The sequence below is a fragment of the Dermacentor silvarum genome, chromosome 2, assembly GCF_013339745.2.
Source record: "Dermacentor silvarum isolate Dsil-2018 chromosome 2, BIME_Dsil_1.4, whole genome shotgun sequence".
Taxonomy (NCBI): Eukaryota; Metazoa; Arthropoda; class Arachnida; order Ixodida; family Ixodidae; genus Dermacentor; species Dermacentor silvarum.
In genome coordinates this window covers 222,356,333-222,377,378 of record NC_051155.1, presented here as the reverse complement: position 1 = coordinate 222,377,378, position 21,046 = coordinate 222,356,333, and the positions used below count along the sequence as shown (strand labels likewise).

The 21,046-nt window shown below is 44.7% G+C and overlaps 2 protein-coding genes across 12 annotated transcripts in view; both read left to right on the top strand.

Moving 5' to 3' along the window:
• The window catches only part of LOC119442710 (aquaporin-7-like), a 104,031-nt gene extending 99,414 nt beyond the window's left edge, over nt 1–4,617 (top strand). For 4 of the 7 annotated variants that reach the window (XM_037707687.2, XM_037707686.2, XM_049662332.1 and 1 more), the window contains one exon: nt 1,135–1,273. In XM_037707687.2, the coding sequence (XP_037563615.1) occupies nt 1,135–1,154 (20 nt within the window). In that variant the 3' untranslated portion in view covers nt 1,155–1,273. Of the gene's footprint in view, nt 1–1,134; nt 1,274–2,637 lie in introns of those variants that run through there. The other 3 variants (XM_037707682.2, XM_037707685.2, XM_037707683.2) reach the window with 1 other exon arrangement.
• A 4,663-nt stretch (nt 4,618–9,280) lies between these two features.
• The window catches only part of LOC119442709 (aquaporin-9-like), a 59,611-nt gene continuing 47,845 nt past the window's right edge, over nt 9,281–21,046 (top strand). For 2 of the 5 annotated variants that reach the window (XM_037707678.2, XM_037707679.2), the window contains exon 1: nt 9,281–9,661. In XM_037707678.2, the coding sequence (XP_037563606.1) occupies nt 9,596–9,661 (66 nt within the window). In that variant the 5' untranslated portion in view covers nt 9,281–9,595. The remainder of the gene's footprint in view (nt 9,662–21,046) is intronic. The other 3 variants (XM_049662331.1, XM_037707681.2, XM_037707680.2) reach the window with 2 other exon arrangements.

The following is a 21,046-nucleotide window of genomic DNA, read 5'->3' as shown; positions in this document are numbered from 1 at the left end:
ATTCACCCTACATAGCGCTGCGTACCTCACTTCACAGCTTCGGTGATGGCTTCGTAGATCCGACTGTCTACAGCGATTATCGGCTGCTAAGTCATCGATATGCCTCATCAATAATGTTGCGCCCAAGAGAAACACAGTTATTCGATCGATCATCATTTTGTCGGCAAAATCTTTGAAGTTATGTATTTTTTATGGTGTTCTGGGCAACGCATAAATCCCTATAGCGACACTTATTATCTGTTGTCGCCATTCCACCGTAACAACAACAAACTACTGAAAGAGGCCGAGTAGCGGGAAAATGTATTAACACCTCTCCATAACATTACAACAGCGAAGAGATTTCTGCAGGAAAGCCAGACATCAGATTTGTAACACATTTCCGTAATCCAAGAATGTGAATTCTGTAGGAGAAGCTTATAGTTTGCGCTCAGCTAAGAACATTTTCTACGAGAATCTCGCAACACTGCAAAATTAAGAAAGTTCACTTAATATTCTTCCCTGTAGTACTTGAAATGACAGCGAAGCCTTTGGGGATGATGGCATGTTTTGAATGCACGCAGACTAATTCATTTGCATGTGCACTCGCATGTGTTCGTTCATAGCATGATGACCTACCACGCTCGCATGCAAAGCACGTCAACGCATCTGGCGAGCATGTTCGCCCATTTCGCATAAAATTTTTAGATTGTATCGATGCACATAAATTGTCTTGTGAAAAGTTTACGAAAAAGTTAAAAAAAAGAAACGTATTTCTGACCAAAGTACACAGTTTCATGCGACGAGATTGCTCGAAGTAACTGATTCTTTATTACAGAGACAACTGGCAGCCCGAAAGGCTGCTTTTTTTCACATGGGTCGCTCCCTTACAAATATGGGCCCATTTTGCCGTTATAAATACCCTTGTTGATATTCTATTGGTTTCCTGTGGCGGTTCTATAACCTTCATTGAGGTCTGTTTAGAAAAGCTATTATATTATTTTTCTTTTTGTATTTCTTTTTATTTTGTGAAGTGTCTCGAAAGTTATCGTTCTGTCTAATTTAATTTGAGGCAATTTGAGTACAGTTGCATTAAATATAACATCATGTTTTAAATTCAATTCATCATTCTCAAATTCATTTTGCGTTGCATTTCAGAAACTGTTTCGACAATGTAAAATCTCAGATTATGATAACGGAAGAATAATAATCATTATCGACGTTCCGCGCTGCAAATTACATTTCGTCGCGACTTCATAGCACACTTCGATCAAATAAAGAGAAAGTGATACCAACATTTTCGAGTAACCTTGAATTTCTTGCTTGATGGCGTCTTATTCATTAGGGCAGGTGCTAACCAAGAACACAAATTACTAGGATGGTTAAGTCCAGGGAAAACACGGGGAATGCGGGAGATGGAAATTCAAGACGATGAGCAACACGATAACAAAGTGAGAGCAGGAGCCAACGTTTCGGTAAGTCGTCAAAACTTGTCGAAACGTTGGCTCCTGCTCTCACCTTGTTCTCGCGTTGCTCATCGTCAAGGATAATTAAGGACACAGGACAGCACGTGTCCTTTGTTCTGTTGCTTGTCCCTGTTAGAAGTGGTGTTGTTGAAGATGGATCGTTACCAATTTGTCCGATTTGCAATTTTGATAAGATTAAGAAGGAGGGAAGGAGCGAGGAGAGGAGGGGGCGGGTGCGGAGAAGGAATCAACTTCAGGCGATGTTGCCTCCTTTTCCAACATAATGACGTAAATTTGTTCTGATGTTGTTTTCCTTTCTCACCACACACAACAAAGACTGACCGCAAAGCATCTCATTACGAAATTGTATTCCCGAATCAGCTCTTCAGAAAAAAAGCTAAGCGGAGCTGAAGAGTTAGCGATCTTATGAAACCGGGATACTTCGAAGTGGTGTTCGCCATGTGTGTGCGCCAAAACTAAGCCGTCGCATGACGGAGACGCAGGAGGCCTTCAACGCGTGGAGACACATTTTCTTTCTTTCTTTCTTTCTTTCTTTCTTTCTTTCTTTCTTTCTTTCTTTCTTTCTTTCTTTCTTTCTTTCTTTCTTTCTTTCTTTCTTTCTTTCTTTCTTTCTTTCTTTCCTTCTTTCTTTTATTTACATCTCTTTCTTTCATTTCTTGTTACATGAACAACGTGTTGTAATGCGCACACTAAAAGAAACAGAGCATCTAAGGAAAAAAAAAAGAAACGCGGAGCCTTGTGTAGCACAGATGTACCAGTGGAGGCATAAAACACTGTAACCTTTCTTTTCTGAACATTTTGTCCTGCGCCAGGTAAGTTGCTTAATGAAAATTTGAAGGCCCTCGTCACGTAGGAATTCAAGTAGTCGCTTATTTAACCTATTCTCCATGAGCATAGTTCTCTCTCCTGGACAGAGCCACAGCAGGTGGTGAATGTCCGCTGGGGAGCGGAACTTAGCGGACAACAACTTAACTGCCACTCAACTGGCAACGTATTTCTCTTTGCGCCTAGTTTCCGGGTATATATATATATATATATATATATATATATATATATATATATATATAGTTCTCAAGTGTATGCATGTGGCTCAATAACAAGGCTCGTCGATACATCTGTGCAATCATTAACTCATTGTCGTGTTTTCTGTTCATCTTTTCCGTCTCCTCCCCAGTTGAAAACGTCATCCAAATGAGGGGCATCAAGCAGTGCGAAATCAAGAACTGAACGCGGAGCAAGAAAGACGAAACGGGAAAAAAATTAAAAAAAATTATATATGCGGTTACCGGGACAATCATCGCCACACACACACACAAATATTGCACACAACTACAGTGCCACAGCGTGGCCACGATGCGTCCGATGCAAGGCCAGGTGGTCCCCAAGAAGCCGTGTACATCTCATCACAAACGTATGGTTCAAGCCTGGAACGCTGCTGCCCGGCAACCACCCGGCCATGAAAAACAACGAATCACTGCTGCACATCTGGACTCATCTTGTGACAACTGTATTTTTGGAGCTCCCGTGTCGTTTGTGCGCTTTGAAAACGCGAGTTCACCCTCTCTCGCTGCGCCACAACGCCTATCGTGGTGTGGTTTCGTGCGCCCAAATGTGCTGCACGCAACTTTCATCGCCCATTTTGTAGCTACGCACTCCCGAAGTCATATCAATCGAGACAAAGACAGATTGCGCGGATATTTTGTCACTATAGTGAGAGGCATCCACGTTATGGACCTCTTTCCTTCATATTTGATCGTGAAGTGGCTTTTGTGTTCCTTCGTTACCTTTGTTTCATTTTTTTTTCTGGGAAGAAACAAAGATATTGCGGTAACGAGGGCTTGTAATAAAGCTTTATACTTTCGTCTCTCAAGGACAAAATAAGTAAACTTGATGTAATTATCAGGAGTGCTAAGTGTTTCACCCAAACGGCCGGGGTGATGGAAGAGCTTTGAAAATCTGATCATTTTTGACTGTGAGCACGCAAAGGGTAACATAAGCGGATACTTTGCCACCGAATAATTAGTTTGCCGGTGCATGTGCGTTTCCCAACACTCAGCTTGCCAAAGATTCCTGTTTCGTTTTTGTTTTCTCACTTTGTGGTTTGTCTCGCTACTGCGATCTTTAGTAGCTTTATCGTCTCTTACACAATGAAGATCGAAAAAATAAATCAAGAAAATAAAACGTACGCGTTGCTCGCATTTTCATATACATATCATCCCTCACATTGTTCATTTTACCAATGAGTATTTCCCTCCATTTTTTCACTGAATTGTATGTGTAGATATTGTTTTTTCTGTCTCAAGATGGCCTTTCTTCTTTTTTTCTTTAATTTGGAAAGCTAGAGCTGTATCTTTTTTTTTTTTACAGATTATATGAAAAGTTTATCAAGTGCTTTCAGTGAGTTACTGATAGGCATTTCTTTTTCTTTCAAGAAGATCAATTTACACGATGAAGAAAACTGCACGACGCAATCACACTCTCTTTTTTTTTTTTGCAGTTTACCGAATAAATATGCAGTATATTCGGGATCAAAGAAAAGAAATTTGAAAGGCGCACTGATGCACCTGCCATCATTTTTTAATCTTGAAGTATTTTTTTCTAATTGTTCACTGGTATTTCTTTACTTTTATGCAACTGCACTTGTGTGAAGCGACTCCGTGCCCATGCACGTTTTCTTTTTTCTTTTGTTTCCTTTGGCACTGTTTTGTTATTTAATAAGTTACTCCCGTGTGACAAATTTGTACCTTACGTGCTTTGTGTACACACCCGCAAGAGCTACATCCATTTAAACACTGGGCTGAGGTTATGTAAGTATAGACAAAGAGCTATGCTCTAAGAATAGACACACCGTGCACGATTGCACTGCTTTGCTTTTGATTGCCAGTTTGCACGTCTGTAATCTGCGTAAATGCCAAAATTTAATCTCCGCAGCAGCTTACATTTATCGAATACTGCGTTGTCAAAAAAGAAGAAACGCGATGAAGCACGCACCTATTCTTACCTGTATTCGCGCGCTCTGTATTATTGTGGCTGTTCTCGTTACGTGCCTTTCTGTAGCATCACGTGAGACGCTTCATCATGAATTTCGACAAGTGACTATTGTTATTGTATTGTCGCCATGGCATCCTGAAATAAACATCGTTGTAGTCTGTTAGTGCGCTCCTGTTTCGTATTCTTTCGTATTTCACAGCTGTGCATTTTCCTTGTTACGGACAACAGAAAACGTACAGCAATAAAGAATAAACAAGGTACGATTAAATTGTACCTTGCTTGGAATGAACAGAGTAGTTTAGTTTGATGATGTAAAAGTTCTCTCTAAAATTCCCGTCGTTGCACGTTAAAAAAAGAAAGAGAAAGAGTAAAAGTTACAAGGCAGTACGTTTTGAGAGGATTAAAACGAACTCGCCACAAAAAAAGCAAAATAAAATACAGAACATTTTAAATGAAAATAAAAAGAACGATAAGCCTGCGCTTTGTGGTTTTATTGCGACGTTGTGTTTCAGCATATTCATATTTGGATATGCGCTAACTTGACTCTTCAGTGCATCTTTCAGCGCATGGTAAGTGCTCTACAGAAATAAATCGACGAAAGAAGACGACAATCAATAGCAGCGCGAGCGCGTGCATAAATTTAGCCCATTGCGCTAACTCACTTTGGAAGCGTTATTCATCTTGAGATTAAAATTAAGGAATCAATAGCATAATTTCTTTTTCGGTAACCCAAGGGAAGCAACCAGTGTTGTTTTAAGGTTTAGTATGTGACCTGTCCCTTTCCGTGCATCCTATAGGGAGAGCACAGCACGGAAGCGCGTAAGCTTAGTTTTGGGATCCATGCTGCTGTCAGAGACAGCGAATGCGGTCTGAACCTCTAAAATGACATCGCAAACATTACACGCAAGCTCAAACCGGTTACTTTAAAGCTTTCGCTAGCGGCACAACCAACACGTTAGCAAGGTAAAATTGGGAGTGAGACGTACCTTTGACCCATCACGGAGAAAAAAGTTCCTGCAGAACACGTCTCACGATTAATGTCCACGTTAATGCGATATTGACGCAATTTAGCGACACATCGTATTGCGAACGCCGGAACGCGTTGTGTATGAGGCTTGTATGCAGCCAACTCTCGCGCTTTCCTTGGGACACGTCGCGTCATCTGGTGGCGCCGCCGCGAAGTCCACGCGTGGCGTTTTTGAGAGTACTTATTCGAGCAAGATTGTCTGAATATAAATGAGGCGGGTTCGATTCCGCCCATCACCGGATCAATTCTAAAGGATTTGATTTGAGATTGAAGAACGGGCACATGGCCAGTGGCACATACCCATGTGACCCACGTTAGGGTGAAAGGACAGGACAGGACAGGACAGACCGCAATCAGGGCGTGCTTGCAGCAGAGGTTCACCTTGTAGAAATCAGTTTTGTAGCACAGTGCGCACATTGCTGTGCATGAGAGAGCTTTTGGGAGTCGAGGCACTTGCGCATTGCTTCGGCCGTGCTCTCACTGAAGCAGCCAAAGTTACATGTAAGTATAGATTACAACACGTCGTGAATGAAAGCCATGTACTTTGTGCCGCGGCAAATAACACGGGTTTCAAGGCGGTTTCTCTGCATGCGGCGAGTCTTTGGTAGGCACTAAACTCCTGCAGATTTCATCATGCTATCGAGACTCGGTACGCATATTTTAAACCTTTTCGTTGTGTTAGAAGTCACAAGAGATATAATATTGCCTACCCGTGTAAGCTTTTTAGCTCTATTAAGACGCAAACGACAGCAACGCAGACATAGCACTTAGTTTGTCTCTCTTGCTGCCATCTGCGTTTGTTTAGCACTAGAAGGGTTGCGCTATGTCGAACCGACTGGCTTAAAAGTCAGTATTTCCTATCCGTCGCTACCACCTGCGTCTTCAAGTCACATCGTTTCTCAGACTTGGATTCACCGCCTGCAGCTGTTCTCGAGAAATTTCGAGAAAGAATGTTTGAGATAAATTTTCATTTTAGCACTGCTGGTATAGACAGCAGCACTGCGGCGGCGCACAGGTGTGATGCATCGGTCGGCTTTTTATATATTTCGCGCGCTTTCTTCTGGACGCGAAAAAAGAGAACCTCGTAAAACATAGCGCGTCATAAACAATTGAAATTGATGTTTTCGAATGTGTTCTATACGTATTACTGCCAAATAAGTAGAATAATTTTAAAAAGTTAATCAAGTTAGTAAATTAAGTTAGTTAACTATTTATAATAAGTAAGTCAAACTATTTAATCAGCAGCAATACGAAAAAGCCGGCAGATCCCACGCCCTGTGGGAATCGATGTTATGCTAAGCAGTGTGCGAGGAACCTACCAAGTTAACGAAACAACCATGAGAGCACCAAGACATAGGCGGCTCTTTCATGACCTACATGACACGCATGTCATGACATTCATGTCATGAGTCCTCAGGAGTCCCTTTAGCTACACCTAAGAGACCTTAAGGCGAAAGCCTTAGTCATGCTCGTGACAATGACTTTTCCTTCACTTAGTACCATCTCCGAAACCCTTTACAGTGGTTTTTGACTGTTAATCTTTTTTAGGTGAGTAATTGTCATTTTTGCTGAGTCATGCTCATGACTATGCCCTACCACCATCCTTTAGTGTTTTCTTCACTTAGTACCCACACCCGAGCCAATTTCAGTGGTTTTTGAGTGTTAATCTTTTTTCGCTGAGTCATTGACGTTTTTGCTGAGTCATGCTCATGACTATGATTTCTACCGTCATGCTTCATTGTTTCCTTGACTTAGTACCTGCGTCAGAACCCATTTCAGTGGTTTTTGAGTGGTACTCTTTTTTCGCTGAGTCATTGTCATTTTGCCGAGTCATGCTCATGACTATGGCTTCTACCAGAATCCTTTAGTGTTTCTTTCACTTAGTACCCATGTCCGAACCCAGTTCAGTGGTTTTTGAGTGTTCATATTTTTCGCTGGGTCATTGGCATGTCCTACATGACACGCATCTCTTGACATTTATGTCATGACCTATCACTTATGTTAGTCATACACTCCTGTCATAATATGTCAAATTTGGTACCTACCAAGTTAACGAAACGACCATGAGAGCACCAAGATGTAGGCAGCTGTTTCATGACCTACATGACACGCATGTCCTAACATTCATGTTATGACATATCATTTATGTTCGTCATATACTGTTATCATAGTATGCCAATTTTGGTACATACCAAGTTAACGAAACGACCATGAGAGCACAATGTCGTAGGCGGCTAGATAGATAGATAGATAGATAGATAGATAGATAGATAGATAGATAGATAGATAGATAGATAGATAGATAGATAGATAGATAGATAGATAGATAGATAGATAGATAGATAGATAGATAGATAGATAGATAGATAGATAGATAGATAGATAGATAGATAGATAGATAGATAGATAGATAGATACTGTCAAAGCAGCAAATGTTCGCCAAGAAATGCTTCGCATTTAAAATAGTGGACGCTACTTCAGGCTGTGCTAACAAAGAGTTCGTTTCATCCGCATAGAAGGCTTCGCTTTTTAAAGCGAAGCTTTATATGGCTAGGCGAAATCGCCTGTCCACAGAAAACTATCATCATCAGCACTGGCTCGAGCGTCGTCGTCTTCCGCAGCTGGCTCGTGCTCGCGCTCGGCACGACGCGCTCGTGCCACTGCTCCCGCGTTCGTCGTCGTCGTCTTCTTCCACAGCTAGCTGCGTTGCCGCTCATCATTCCAGCGTATAATTTCACTTCTCTTCTGTCGTCGTAATGGGGAGCTCGCTTTTACGGGGGTATGAGCCATTGCTTAAGGGGCCATGAGACATTCATTGTCGTACGCAACGGATACATTTAATTTAGAAGCAATTTAATTTCGAAGAATCGCAAGCGGCAATGGCGGGCGAATGCTGCTAACCACGCCGCCGAGCAAACTCGAGACATCGAACGCAAGCGACAACGGCGGACTGCGGGCATACCGTCAGTAACGTCGTTCTCTCCGTCGCAGCCGAACGTGTGTGTAACCTCATAATTGAGAATACTTTATTGAACCCTTGGGATTAACCTAGGGATAAACACAGGGGCCGCACGTACGTTTCAGCTTCGCTGGTTAACCATCTTCACGGAGTTGAAGGGTCGACGAATTTTTCCTCCTGCTGTTTTCTTCTCTTTTCTTTCTTTGTTTCTTTTTTTTTTAAACTTAATGCATGCTAGCTGGGGAACATTACATATATAAACATGATAACTCAAGCCTGGTGTACGTGGAAGATTACGAACTGTATGCAATTCGTTGTAGTAGGCCAGAAATGTGTACTGCATAACATAACCTCGCTTAATATATCGGTAGTCAGATTGGCCTTTCACTGCTGCTGATTTATTTGAAAGCGGGCATGACACTGCAGCATAAATATACGAAAGTTTGAATTGCCGGCACTGAACGTGGCGACCAACTCTTCTGCCTTCGTGGCTTTGAGCGCCTTACGGCCACTCAGTCGCGGTGGATCAAGCGGAGCTGCACACTTTCTCTTCAAAACACCCGCCTCGACCTAAAACTACGTCATTGCTTACGTGACTTCACGTGACATGAATCAGGCCTCCACGCTTTTACCGATGGTGGCCCCCTCTAGAAGAATCCGTCGAAAGCATGGTCAAAAATATAAACGCTACTCACTTGCCTTTCATTGAGGCTTCCTAGAATGGTGGCGCCATCTGCTGCGGTGAGTGAGAGTCTATAGGAAAACAAAACCGAAAGCGCCTCCAACCGTTTCGCTCTGCAAGCAGGTGCGTATAAAAATGCTGCAGCCCCATCGGAGAAGCCGGGAAAAGCTGCTAGCATCATCACGTTGGCCTCGAGCTAGGGTCTCGCGTGAGGTCTCGAGCCTGTGCCTTCGCCACCGCTCCGAAAAGGGAAAGAAGAAAAGAAAGAAAATATCGTCGGTTGTATCGGCGAGGAAGGCGGACGGCAGCCGCACAGCAGCGATGCTCGTCAGAGCTGATGCTCGACGGTGAGGATCGGCTTTGACGCTGTAGTCACTGCAGGGAAGCCCATCGCCGGGTGAAGCACTTGGGAGGCCGCGCGGTTCGGATCGTCTCGACAGTTAGGTCGTGAGACCTCGACGACACGCTCCAACATGAAGATCGAGAACCTGCTCGTGCGGCAACTCATCAACGAGTTCCTCGGAACGCTGGTGCTGGTTGTAAGTTGCGCTACTCATGTTTCTCTTCGATCGTGGCTATATATCTACACATAACCTGAAGCGAATGACAGCGTCACGCCGGGCCAGTGCGCAGGATGCAACAGGGTGCTTGAGCTGTCACCTTTATTTATTCGTTCTTTTATTCGTTTTTTCTGTAATTATTATTATTCGCATTATTACCAACTCGATTCATAAGCTAAATTTCGGTTCTTGCTTCAGCGACTTTAGGGACGCGTAGTGTGCTCGGTAATGTTTTGTGCTTTCGCAGGCTTTGGCGTTACTCCTCAGGCATACATATCAAGCATACCTGTAATTAAGACAGGTATACCGGCCTGTTCGATAGCTCAAGGTCAGTGCAGGGGACGCGCAGTCGTAGTATGTTCAGCACCCTCGCGAAATCGTCTTTATTCGACACAAATGAATGAAATTGCGACGTTTGAGAGTTTGAGTGTCGCTACTGTAATTGTATCAAAGATTGTAACCACATACAGAAAGCCAGGTTGGATTTATGTGAGATTTATGTATGTAGTGACCCGTCGCTTTTATTTACCTTGCGAATTTCATTCTAAAGCTTGGAATTTTTATAACTTGGAAACGCTGTGTGACAACTAAGCATGCAGCACCAAGCTGAGGCAATATTACGTAATGGAACCGGCACCTGCATTAATACTTTCAATGGTCCTTCTTCGGTAAACTGCGGTGCGTTGAAATGATAACTTGCGCAACGCGTCTTGCATGTTGTATTGAAGATGAGTTGTAGAATTCCTGAAAGGATCATCTGTGTCTTGAACTCGTCATTGATTACCCAGCAATATGCATTTAATATAATTAAATGAGAGTGGGCTATATACGAGCTGATCAAAATTAGGCTTTCCAGATTTATTAAAATTGAAATTAAAATTAAAACATAAGCTATGCGGCCAGGGTGTGACACAACAGCTGCGTCACACAGGGAATGTACGTGCTTTGCGCCGAACATAACGGTATTGCGTGCGTAATGGCCGTATACGAACGGAGATGAAAATTTGCAGGCGGAATATCCCGGAACATGGGCATGCTAGAAAAATTCTGCCAAATGAAATTGTGTAGGAATACGACTGCCTCTAAAATTCCAATAAAAAAAATTACCCCTTACTGCAGTCACCAAAAAGGTCATTAATCGATTTTAGTTAGGATACCTAGAGACAATTGTCGTCTCACTTTGCGTCCCCCTGGCGCCATAATTTATGTGCAGAGCTGGATTTCACGTATCTCAGAGCTCCTAAATTTAAGAAATTTGTAAAGCTTAATTTATATGCCATACTGTTATTTTCTTCATCCCCTTTTTAGGTTTGTGCCTTTATCGTGTTGTGGCGGGAAATTGGTTTGTGTACTGCGTAATATTCCTCTGATTTTTTTCTATTAGGAACGTTCTTGCACTGTACACACTACTTTACCCTAAACGACGAGGGTTAAATAATACGGTACAAACTAAAAATGACGTATGTGTGTGGGCGAAAAAAGAAATCTCTGTTTATATCCGTTGTCTGCCGGGAGATATACAGTGATTACGTGACTCAAATTTCACCATTTTTATCAGGGGAGGAGAAAGAAGGCAGTTTTTCGAAGGATTTGATTTCAATTTTCCCAAGTTAGAGCAAGGAATAGAACAAGAAACAGAAAACCTTTTGATGGAAACACTCGGACATGGACGATAACATATAACGGATGTATAGAAATTCTCGGAAACCCGCTTGTATTTCGGTATATGTGCTAATCATTAACGAACGCCAAGCCTGATACAAAAAAATAAATAAAAAGAAAGAAAAGTAAAATGAAGAAAATAAAGGTTTGGAGGTGAGATTTCTTACACGAAACAAAAATCACAAGAAAATAAAAGCAACCTGCGCCGTAACTGCTCCGACAGACAAACAACGTTTACCAAACCGCCCGAAGGCCTCATGAGCCGATCGTATAACCTCTACAGCGCTTGCATTCCAGGAGATAGAATAATAAATCATTAGTCAATGTCAGGACACGTTAACGCTAACATCCCCCCCCCCCCCCCAACTCTGCCCTTGGTCGAAGAAAGAAGGAAAAAAAAAAACAATTTGGAATGCTAGACTTAAAGTTTCTGGAACATTTTCAAACTTTCTTTAAAAAATGAACAATAAAAGCAGGTTTCGGGGACAATGCTCTTTTTCAGGCACCAGCGCTAATTAAAGAGAGATTCTCAAAAGCGCCTTTCCCAAGAGTTATCATAATGCGTCTATTTTCGCTGGTAACTGTCGATACTTACCACTGGTAACAAAATAAAAAAAAGAAAAACTCGACAGCCTGTGATGTAGAATTTTCCGAACGCTAAAGACAACACCGAAACGGCGGAATGTATTCTAACGCCCCAGGGAACAGCGAGGCTAGCATTGATGCATGCTTGATTGTGTCGCAAAAAAAAAAAAAAAGAAATGTGTTCTCTACTCCGTCAAACCGGCTCTCGTTGAGTGCGTGCTCAATCAGCGTCCCATGTCTTCAGCTCGCCAGGCCGCTGCAAACCGACCGGTGACGACAGGTGTCAGGCAAGGCAACGACGGTGTCACTAAGAACTGACCCTACAACTATTCATTTTCTGCAAGGACACACCTTCAGAATATTCGTAAAGAACATCGCTTAAAAATATATCCGTACAACAAACTCTCAACATTTTAAATGTTTTAAAAGCAGGAGTTGGTTTTATATTTCTTTCAAAGTGCTGTGAATTTATTCTCTTTGCGTCGTATACCAGCTTTGTAATATGCGAATATTTTCCGCCTTGCCAAAAGATTCGTCAAGCAGGACTTCGATTTGGGCAAGTTGGATCATAGTTATTTGGGGAATGCAGCGCAGAGAAGACAGGGACAAAGAAAACACTGGACGAGCGCTGACTTACAACTGAATTTTTATTGCAGAAACCACGCCTTTTATACAGAGAGCACAACGCCATATCGTATTTCAAACTACAAACATAACCTGCTTCGTCCAAACAAACTACGTTAACACGCAAACCTTTGCACATATTCTTTGATACCGCTCTGCGTACGCAACCATTGCATTAAAGATTGTGGAAATGGTTTACAACAGGAGCTTAACATAAGAAGAAATAACATAAGAAAGATTTGGATCGTCGCCATTCTTATTTACAAGATAAGGGGGTTGACAGGTTTTGAAGAACGACAGTTAACACTGGAAGGCCAACCTAGGAGAAACGTAAACTTTCTCCTAAGCAATGACACCGCTGGTTGACGCGAGTATAGGACGCGTGATGAAAACAGAACTTCTAATTCCGGAGCGTATCTTCGGCTATCTCAGATGAGACGAGGACCCCGATTAATTAAATGTTATAGCTTATGTTACATTACAGAATGGTTTTTGTTTAGGATATTCACGCTGGAATACCCGAGGTTAAACTACGAGCAAATGCGGTTGCCGAAGTATTCTGAAAAAAGATACCACCTGTTCACTTTACACCATTTCAGCGATGAGCAGTTCTTACGTCTTTCCGGAAATATTTACCATCGAGTACAATATCGACGAGTGCGCTTGACAAGGAAGTGGCTGCTTGCTTATGCTCTTAACATTACCTTTTAATTCAATATATATATTTGAAGAGAGAGAGAGAGAAGAAATAAATAGAAGGAACTCAGAGAAGACACGTCCTATTTACGACGACTACTCACCGTCAGTACATATTCAGGGAGATAAAAAACGCAGATGCAAGCGGCGAACAGCGTACCCAAGAAAGAGCATCAGCGACACTGCCCGTCCGCACAACCCATGCTCAACTTGAGCTCTTGTGTACGTAAGTAAGTTGGATAGCGTACGCCAACTTTTGGTACGCTATTCCTAAAATTTCCTGGTAGCTCATCCCTATACATTGTGATGTATGTAGAGGAGACAGGAAGAGAGTGGTGTGGATCAGGGAGCAAACGGGGATAGCCGATATTCTAGTTGACAGTAACAGAAATAAATTGAGCTGGGCAGGTCATGTAATGCTCAGGATAGATAACCGGTTGACCATAAGAGTTACAGAATGGATGCCAAGGGAAAGGAAGCGCAGGCGTAAACGGCAGAAAATTAGGTGAGGTGATGAAATTAGGAAATGTGTAGGCGCAAGTTGGGAATCAGCTAGCGCAAGACAGCAGTAATTGGAGATCGCAGTGAGAGGCCTTCGTCCTGCAGTGGACATAAGGAACAATAATAGGCTGATGATGATAGCGACAGGGGCCGTATCGTATACCACCATCATGCGCTAACCGGTGCGCAGCCCCCTTTTGTGTGCAGCGGTTAATTGCAGATCGCAACATAATTGTTCCTCACTACCTCGCTCGGTTCAGCACCCGAACGCCATATGCGTGCAGCATGGCTTTTGTTTTGCGTTTAACGAGCCCGCCGCCTCAAGAATGTGCGCCCGTGCCGGGGTTCGTAAGCCTGAGCTTTGAGTCTTCGAGTTCCCTCTGCAATTAGGTCACATTGATGCTCATTGTGCGCCTCACGCGCGCTCAAGGGGCGTCTTGGCAGAATCTTCGGATCGACCCCCCGAGCCCTGGGCCCTCTCAAGGTCAATTGAAGGGCGGCACCGCGTTTATAAATGACAGCTAAGCCGCCGCTGCCGGCGTCGACGAGTGCGCCAAGTTTTTCTATATACTGTGACGCCAACGCAACACTCCCCCCCCCCTCTCCCCCACCCCCTTTCTATTCACTGCTTTCTTTTACATTCCTGCTTTTTAGAGAACAGTGCGACTGCCAGCTTAAGTGTACTGAGTGAACGAAACGCGCCGGATTGGATTAATGTGGCTCTTACGCAACACACTTCGTCCTTTAGGGGGACTGTCGCGGAGAGGGGATATCGGACTGAGTATTAAAATATGATGCGGTCCGTGCAGACTGACCGGTGCTAGGGATATATAACGAAGGCTGAGGTCGCCGCTGAGGCCAAGGCCAATGGCAAATGGTGGGAAGGAGTCAGTTTGAAATAGAGACGAAATGTAACCATCGTGGATGGCACATGGTCAACACCGACGTTCTGTTCCACGAACCCTAGGCTCACCCACTATGGCGATCTGCTGCTGAGCGCGGGAGGTCACGGGTTTGGACAACCGCTGTGGCTGGCGCATTCTGATAGTGACTCAGCGTAAATAAATAATAAATAAATAAATGAAATCGCAGATGTGCTGAGAAAAACAATCCAGGGTAGCGATAATTAATCAAAATATTTCCACTGTAGAGCTCATCATTTCCGAGATTGATTATAGCCTCCTCTTTAACCCACTCAAAAATAATAAAATTTATCGTTTGGTCCTTTTCTTTTATTAGAACATTTTAGCTTATCGCCGCTCTACAGTTGTCGTTAGCAGATGTCATCCACGCAGATGGCATCCAGCTGTGGAGGTAACGGTAAAACGATGACACTGTTCTAAATAATTATATAATCCCTTGAGCGACATATACTACCCAGCGCAGCCACTAGTGTCGGAGACGGTAGTGCCCGGCCGATGAAAATTAAACAGAACATCCACTTGTATTCCACCAGTAACAATTAAGTTAGCAATACATCATAGTATATCACGGGAGGACCATTGTTTTGTTCCCTCTCTCCCAACATACGTATTTTCTTCGTGAAAACGCGGCTGCTGCGGGTGGGCATTGACGTTATGTCGGCGTGGTGATTCTGAAGGATAATGTCAGAACTATATAAAGAAACATGAGATGGGGTGTGTTCGTCTCTTCAAGCATATCCCTGATACTACTACTCGCTCAAGTCGCGCATATATATTGTCCAGACATGGCCAAGATTATTTACGACCGAGTTCAACCTCGCGGTCGCGGCAATGTATTGCTCAAGAGGTTACAGCAAAACGTGGTAACATGATTACGTGGCTGTATAAAGACGAAATGTCGATATTATCAATGAGGCGAAGTTGCTTCTACGTGGTGTACCCTTGTGATGCGGAGGACCTTCGTGAAGGCCGCGATGCAAGTAATTGATCTTTAGTGCAGTTCTTGCCCCTCTGCGGCACATCACAACACCTCGCACGACCACGGTCATCGTTTTATTGGCTGTCACTAATACCGGCAAATGATTATCTGTGTTCCAAAACAAGAGGATCATCCTTAATAATAGGAAGTGGGTCTCGCTTTGCTGCTACACTCGCTAGCTTGCCGTGGTAAGTGCATGGTAGCCAAGTGGTAAACAGGAGCCCCAGCCACTCTGGCGATGCCCGGGAACCTATCGAAAACACTTCATTTACGACGTAATTGCGTCTAGCGTACACGCTCCTTGAGCTTGACTCGGTTGATCGACTCGTCAAGAGTGCAGAGCAAGACCCGACGCAACAGTGAACGCGGTTTCGTCATACCCACGCGAAAATCGATAGGCGCAACGCCCGTACGCCACAGGACGTCCCGACAAACACTCGGCAGAGTCGAGCAAGCTCTTTTCCCATTTCAATGAGCAGTCGTTAGGTCTTCGATGACCATCTTCGTTTTTCACGTGGTGGTTTCTTTTCCTAATTGTACCATCGCAAAGGAAGAAACTAAATTTAACGCGCAGATGTACAGAACACGCCAGAACAATGCAGAACGTTTTCGTCGGTCACTGTGCTCCGTGTTCGCTTCTTTATTTCTACATCTGCAGTGCATCGATGCCGCTGAACTATGCTGAAACTATAGTATATCCCGCATGCCAGTCTCGCTGAAATAATACAGTCGGTTGCCCAAATGCAAATTAAAAAAAAAAACGCGGGGGGGGGGGGGGGGGGGGGGGGGGAGCGAGATAGGAGAATATTCTTGTATCACCTCATCGCTCAAGTTCGATGGCATTTCTCTAAACAAATAAAATTTTACTGACAGCTGTGCAGACGTATTTAAATGAACATGCCTTTCTTCCATAATATACCGGCGCTTGTTAGGCGAAGCGGCGCCGCAAGTGATTTTCGGCATGGCTCGGCTGCCAGTGTGACGATTGGCAGAACGAATGATGCAATCAGCTGGATAAACAAAAATCTCTCTTTCTACCATAGAACTGTGCCTCAATGTAAATAACGGTAGTTGTTGACGATGGGAGGGTTAATGTATCATCGTCTCTTCCGCAGCCTGCGAAAAAAAGCTTTAGTGATTTGGAGCTCTATGTATTTATCCTGAACCTCGTAGCTCTTCAAGTTGATTTGAAGTTACATATAGCTTAGCGTTTGCAGTGCCCAGCGCATGACGTTGCAGGTGGGCCCTGCGATAGCAGTTAAAATGGTTAAAGCCCCTTCAAGGTGTTTGTGTTCCCCGTTGTAGCACGCATATCAAGTAGGCCATGAGAAAGTAAGAGAGCGGGAAAGGTCAAACGTGTTTTCTCTCGCGAAGCAAAAGATACGCGCCCGCGAGCACAGTTTCTACCATTCGGTTTTAAGTGTTTTTTCCGGAAACCTTACTTCGGGAACACCGTGCTTCTATTGCGCATCAAACCCAGCCCCACTAACCCAGGGCGCGGACTAAGTGTTGCGCGGGCCCTGTCTTTATATATACGCGTGCTCGTGGTGTGAGTGGCGTGGGTCGCCACGAAGCAAGCCGCGCCCCGCAAACGGCCGCCAAATGTGGGTCACCGGCGTCGTTTCGCGTCGCTGTCTGCTCGTCGCTCTCAACGTGCCGGCCAGCACGTTTGCGTTGGTGGGTCTGCCAAAAGCAGACGCGCACGTGCAGTCTGTGTCTGTCTGCGCAGAGCCGGTGACGTCAGCCGCGGGCGATCAATAGCGTTACGTCACCAGGGGGGGCCGCGCGCGTCCGCGAACATGCGAACCCTCTACGTCGCCTGTGACGTATGCAGAGGGGGCGCGCAGGGCGAAGCGAGCCCTCGTTGTCATGGCAACCGCAAGCGCATCAGGCTGGGTGCTCTCCCTTATTTCCCTTCGTTCCTGTGGTGGAACCGGGGATATTACTCGCTCGGGGAGGAAATTGCTCGCGGGGAGGCAGTTGTCCCGCTGGAGGACGCTCGAAGGGCATCAGAGGGTTAGTAAGTGCAGCATGTGGGCGCGAAAGATGGTGACCTGGGGAGAGGTAAACGGACGGCTTAAGCTGCACTGGGAAAGTGAACGCAGCGAGATCTTTCGGTTCACGGTGCGGAGAATGAGTTCGTTGTCGAGGTTTGTGGAAGCTACGAAGCTCTCTTTCCATCGCTCTTCAGCTCTGGCTTCTGCGTTGGCTAGCAGCTGGAAAAAACGAAGAAGCGCGCGTGCCGTTCAAGTTCTTTGTTTTGTTTGATGCGAGACTCCGCGCCGAACGAGAAATACGTTGCGTGCCGTCGTAAACAATGCATTTCTGAAAAGCATATAGCACGCATGCCCTGTGCGCGTGAAACGGCGCTCATCGCTCTCAGCAGCGAAAGAGGTGGGTGATCATTCAAGGTTTAACGCCTACAAATGATGCCCTCACAATCTGCGCCTCTATCACGTACCGACTTCATGCAAATGTGTTTTTTTTTTCGTACCTTTTTTCATGTGACCTGCGCAAGCGAATGACGCTTGATGCGCAGCCATCCCTTCACACTGACCCTAATGGTCAGCCTAACGAGGTGGGAAACCGCGAAACAGAGGATTTTTTGTTTTCGCCGTTCCCACCACTGGGATCGTGTAACGCAGATCGGTATCCGTGTCGACCGAACGGTTAAGCCGACGCCTGGTTGACCCAGACTTGAATTATGGCAGGCGCCGTTCGAGTAATGCGCATGTCGTAAGTGGAGAGGCTTTAGGGTTTTGCATCAAGCGAGATAAAGCTTTAAAAAAATTAGAAACCTTCACAGTTTGTCCACAAAGGCTAAGCTACTTTTCGCACAGGCCTCGTGTATGAGCTGCTTTCACGACGACCCGGTCTGCGGTTGCTGCACTGTCCAACTCAGAAAGCTCTTCTTTCAGCAATATTTTGCTTAGTGTTCTCTTTCTTGGGCGTTTTATATTGCTCTTGGTGTTTGCTTTTCTATATTTTTGTCTCAACCAGATTAGAGCAGAGAGGGTAGTTTTTGGCACCGCTCACCGGCCAACTGGAGCTGGTTGCCGAAATGCTTAGAGGCATGTGGAGGCGGGGGGCAAAAGAGGGTGAGGGGGCAGGAAGGTGGGGGTGTAGCGGCGCTGTTCAGCGAAACTCGCGACTTACGTAACGGTGCCCAAGACAAAACGATGTCCACGAGAAGAGCGAAACTCTGAGTCAAATCGAAAAGTGCTCGTCGCTCGGTTATGACCCATTTCCATCCCCCCAGAAACAGGTTGTGGGAAAACCGGCCGTTGTGGCTAAGGCGTCGTGCTGCTGAGCACAAGGTCTGCAGTTCGATTCCCGCGGCCCCGGAGGCCGCATTCTGATGGAGGTAAAAAGGCAGCAAAAAAAAAAAAAAAGTGTACCATGTTTTCGGAGAATGTTAAAGAACCCCAGTGGGTCTAAATTATTCCGCAGCACTGCACTAAGGCGTCTCCCATAGTCTAGGTGCTGCTTCAGGAAGTTAAACGCCATAATTTACCATATGTTGTAGAAGACATCTGTAAGAGCGCAGTCGACTGCCTGGTCTGAAATTCTGCTCCATTCCCTGACGTCATCGGTGTTGCAGCTGTCAGAAGTGTGCAGCAAACAAGGGAAGATGGATGGGCATGACAGGACTGTGAAGTTCGAACATGCCTCGGGGTCCCAGGGTTGCAGAATTATAACGGCTAGCATACACTCGTTAAAGCTTCAAACAAAAAAAATTTTTTTTCAAACTCTGCTCTCTAGCTACCGTTCACAGCCGGTACGAGCGCAAAACTGAGGCCTCATTGTGTCGTGCCCATTATTCATTGGCGCTTCGGTGAACCTTCTGCCATTGACGTCGCGTTTACAGTCGGTTTAATCTGGTTCCGTTAAACAGAGCACCACGTGCACTGTATGTGCCGAGCTAATGTATTCCTATCTATAACGCACGGATGGGATTTAAAGGTCAACCTCAGCGAAACTTTGCTAGCGTGAAAAAATGTATGTAGTGATAGTGTAAGAGAAGACTCCGTACAAAAGTTTGTGTGCGAAGTGCATGCGAACGTGTCCACCAGAAACGCGTAAAAAATATTTTTTTTACCATACCCAAACTGGTAAAAAAAAGCTAAACATGATGTTGCGCCCATAATTATAAGCAGTGACGCGATAGCTGGAGCAATATTATGCGCAGTAAGTCTTGCACTGTTTGGCGTGGTATCGTTTCGAGTAAACATTCACATACTCGTATGAGCTCGAGCAATCTCTCTTCAAAAAGAGCACTTTAGTCAGTGATGCCTCTAGCCCGGGCAGTCTTCGTTTGTGCAGGTGGTGTTCCACGGTGGTGGAAAATAGAGTTACTGTACATGCTACCAAAGGTCTGTATATGCTACCAAAGGTAGCATATACAGTAACGCTAGTGGAGAAAGTGGAGAGACATGACTCTTTCTTCCTCCTCTGTCCCATCTTGCCCTTTGCATCTTGCCACTGGCTTCGCTTATATTCTTTCACTTGGGCGCTGGTCTATAGATAAGCTGCAAAGCGCTGTGTCAGCCAGTCATTTCACCGCGCGCTCAAGTAGCCAGGCACAGTTCTGTGCAAGGGTAGTAATATTTGCTTTAACATCGGCGGAGTGGTCGATTGGCAACCTGTGAGTACGGAGTTCAAATGGTCGCTGGGGCAGTGCGATTTTCTTTTTTCTTCATGAAATTCTGGCAAAGCACTCTGTGATTCCAGCGCAAGGCCACCGACAGCAGCAGCGGACGTCAAAACGACTAGAAAAGTAAGCCCGTAACACCTAGTATTGCAATACTATTGCTCTAACAGCGCCGCCATTATAGCTCACCGGAGGTGACGCAGAATTCAGACTCGGCTTGTCCCGAACCGATTTGCCTTGTCTCTGCTTCACATAGATATTGTATGCTCTGTACTGCTGCACTTCCAATGCGTCTCTTGCATACCTTAAAGCCCCAAAATACGAATGGGCAGCTCCCACCACACCCCGTGGTCGTGAGATTCTGGGATTCACGTCATATTCGTTTTTCAAAGCTATAGCATTAAGGGCCCCGTGTCACAGAAAATCCGGTGTCGGCGTCGGCGGAGTTTTCTGTGAGCGAAAATTTTCGTATACATTTAGGTATATCTTTATGCCACGCCTTGTTATATGAAATGCGGTATATGCGGGTTATATTGATTGCCACACCGTTCTATCACTAAAGTTGCTCAAACCTTGTCTTACATTATTGACAAAGTTATTCCTCGGAATTTTGAGAATGACAGCCCACAAACAAATGCCATGAAACCAAACAACTACAGCCGCATGCCTTCTATGTTAAATCTTCTCAGACTGAACTATTAAAAGTGCGAAACAATAACAGAAACCTGAAAGTGATGTAATTT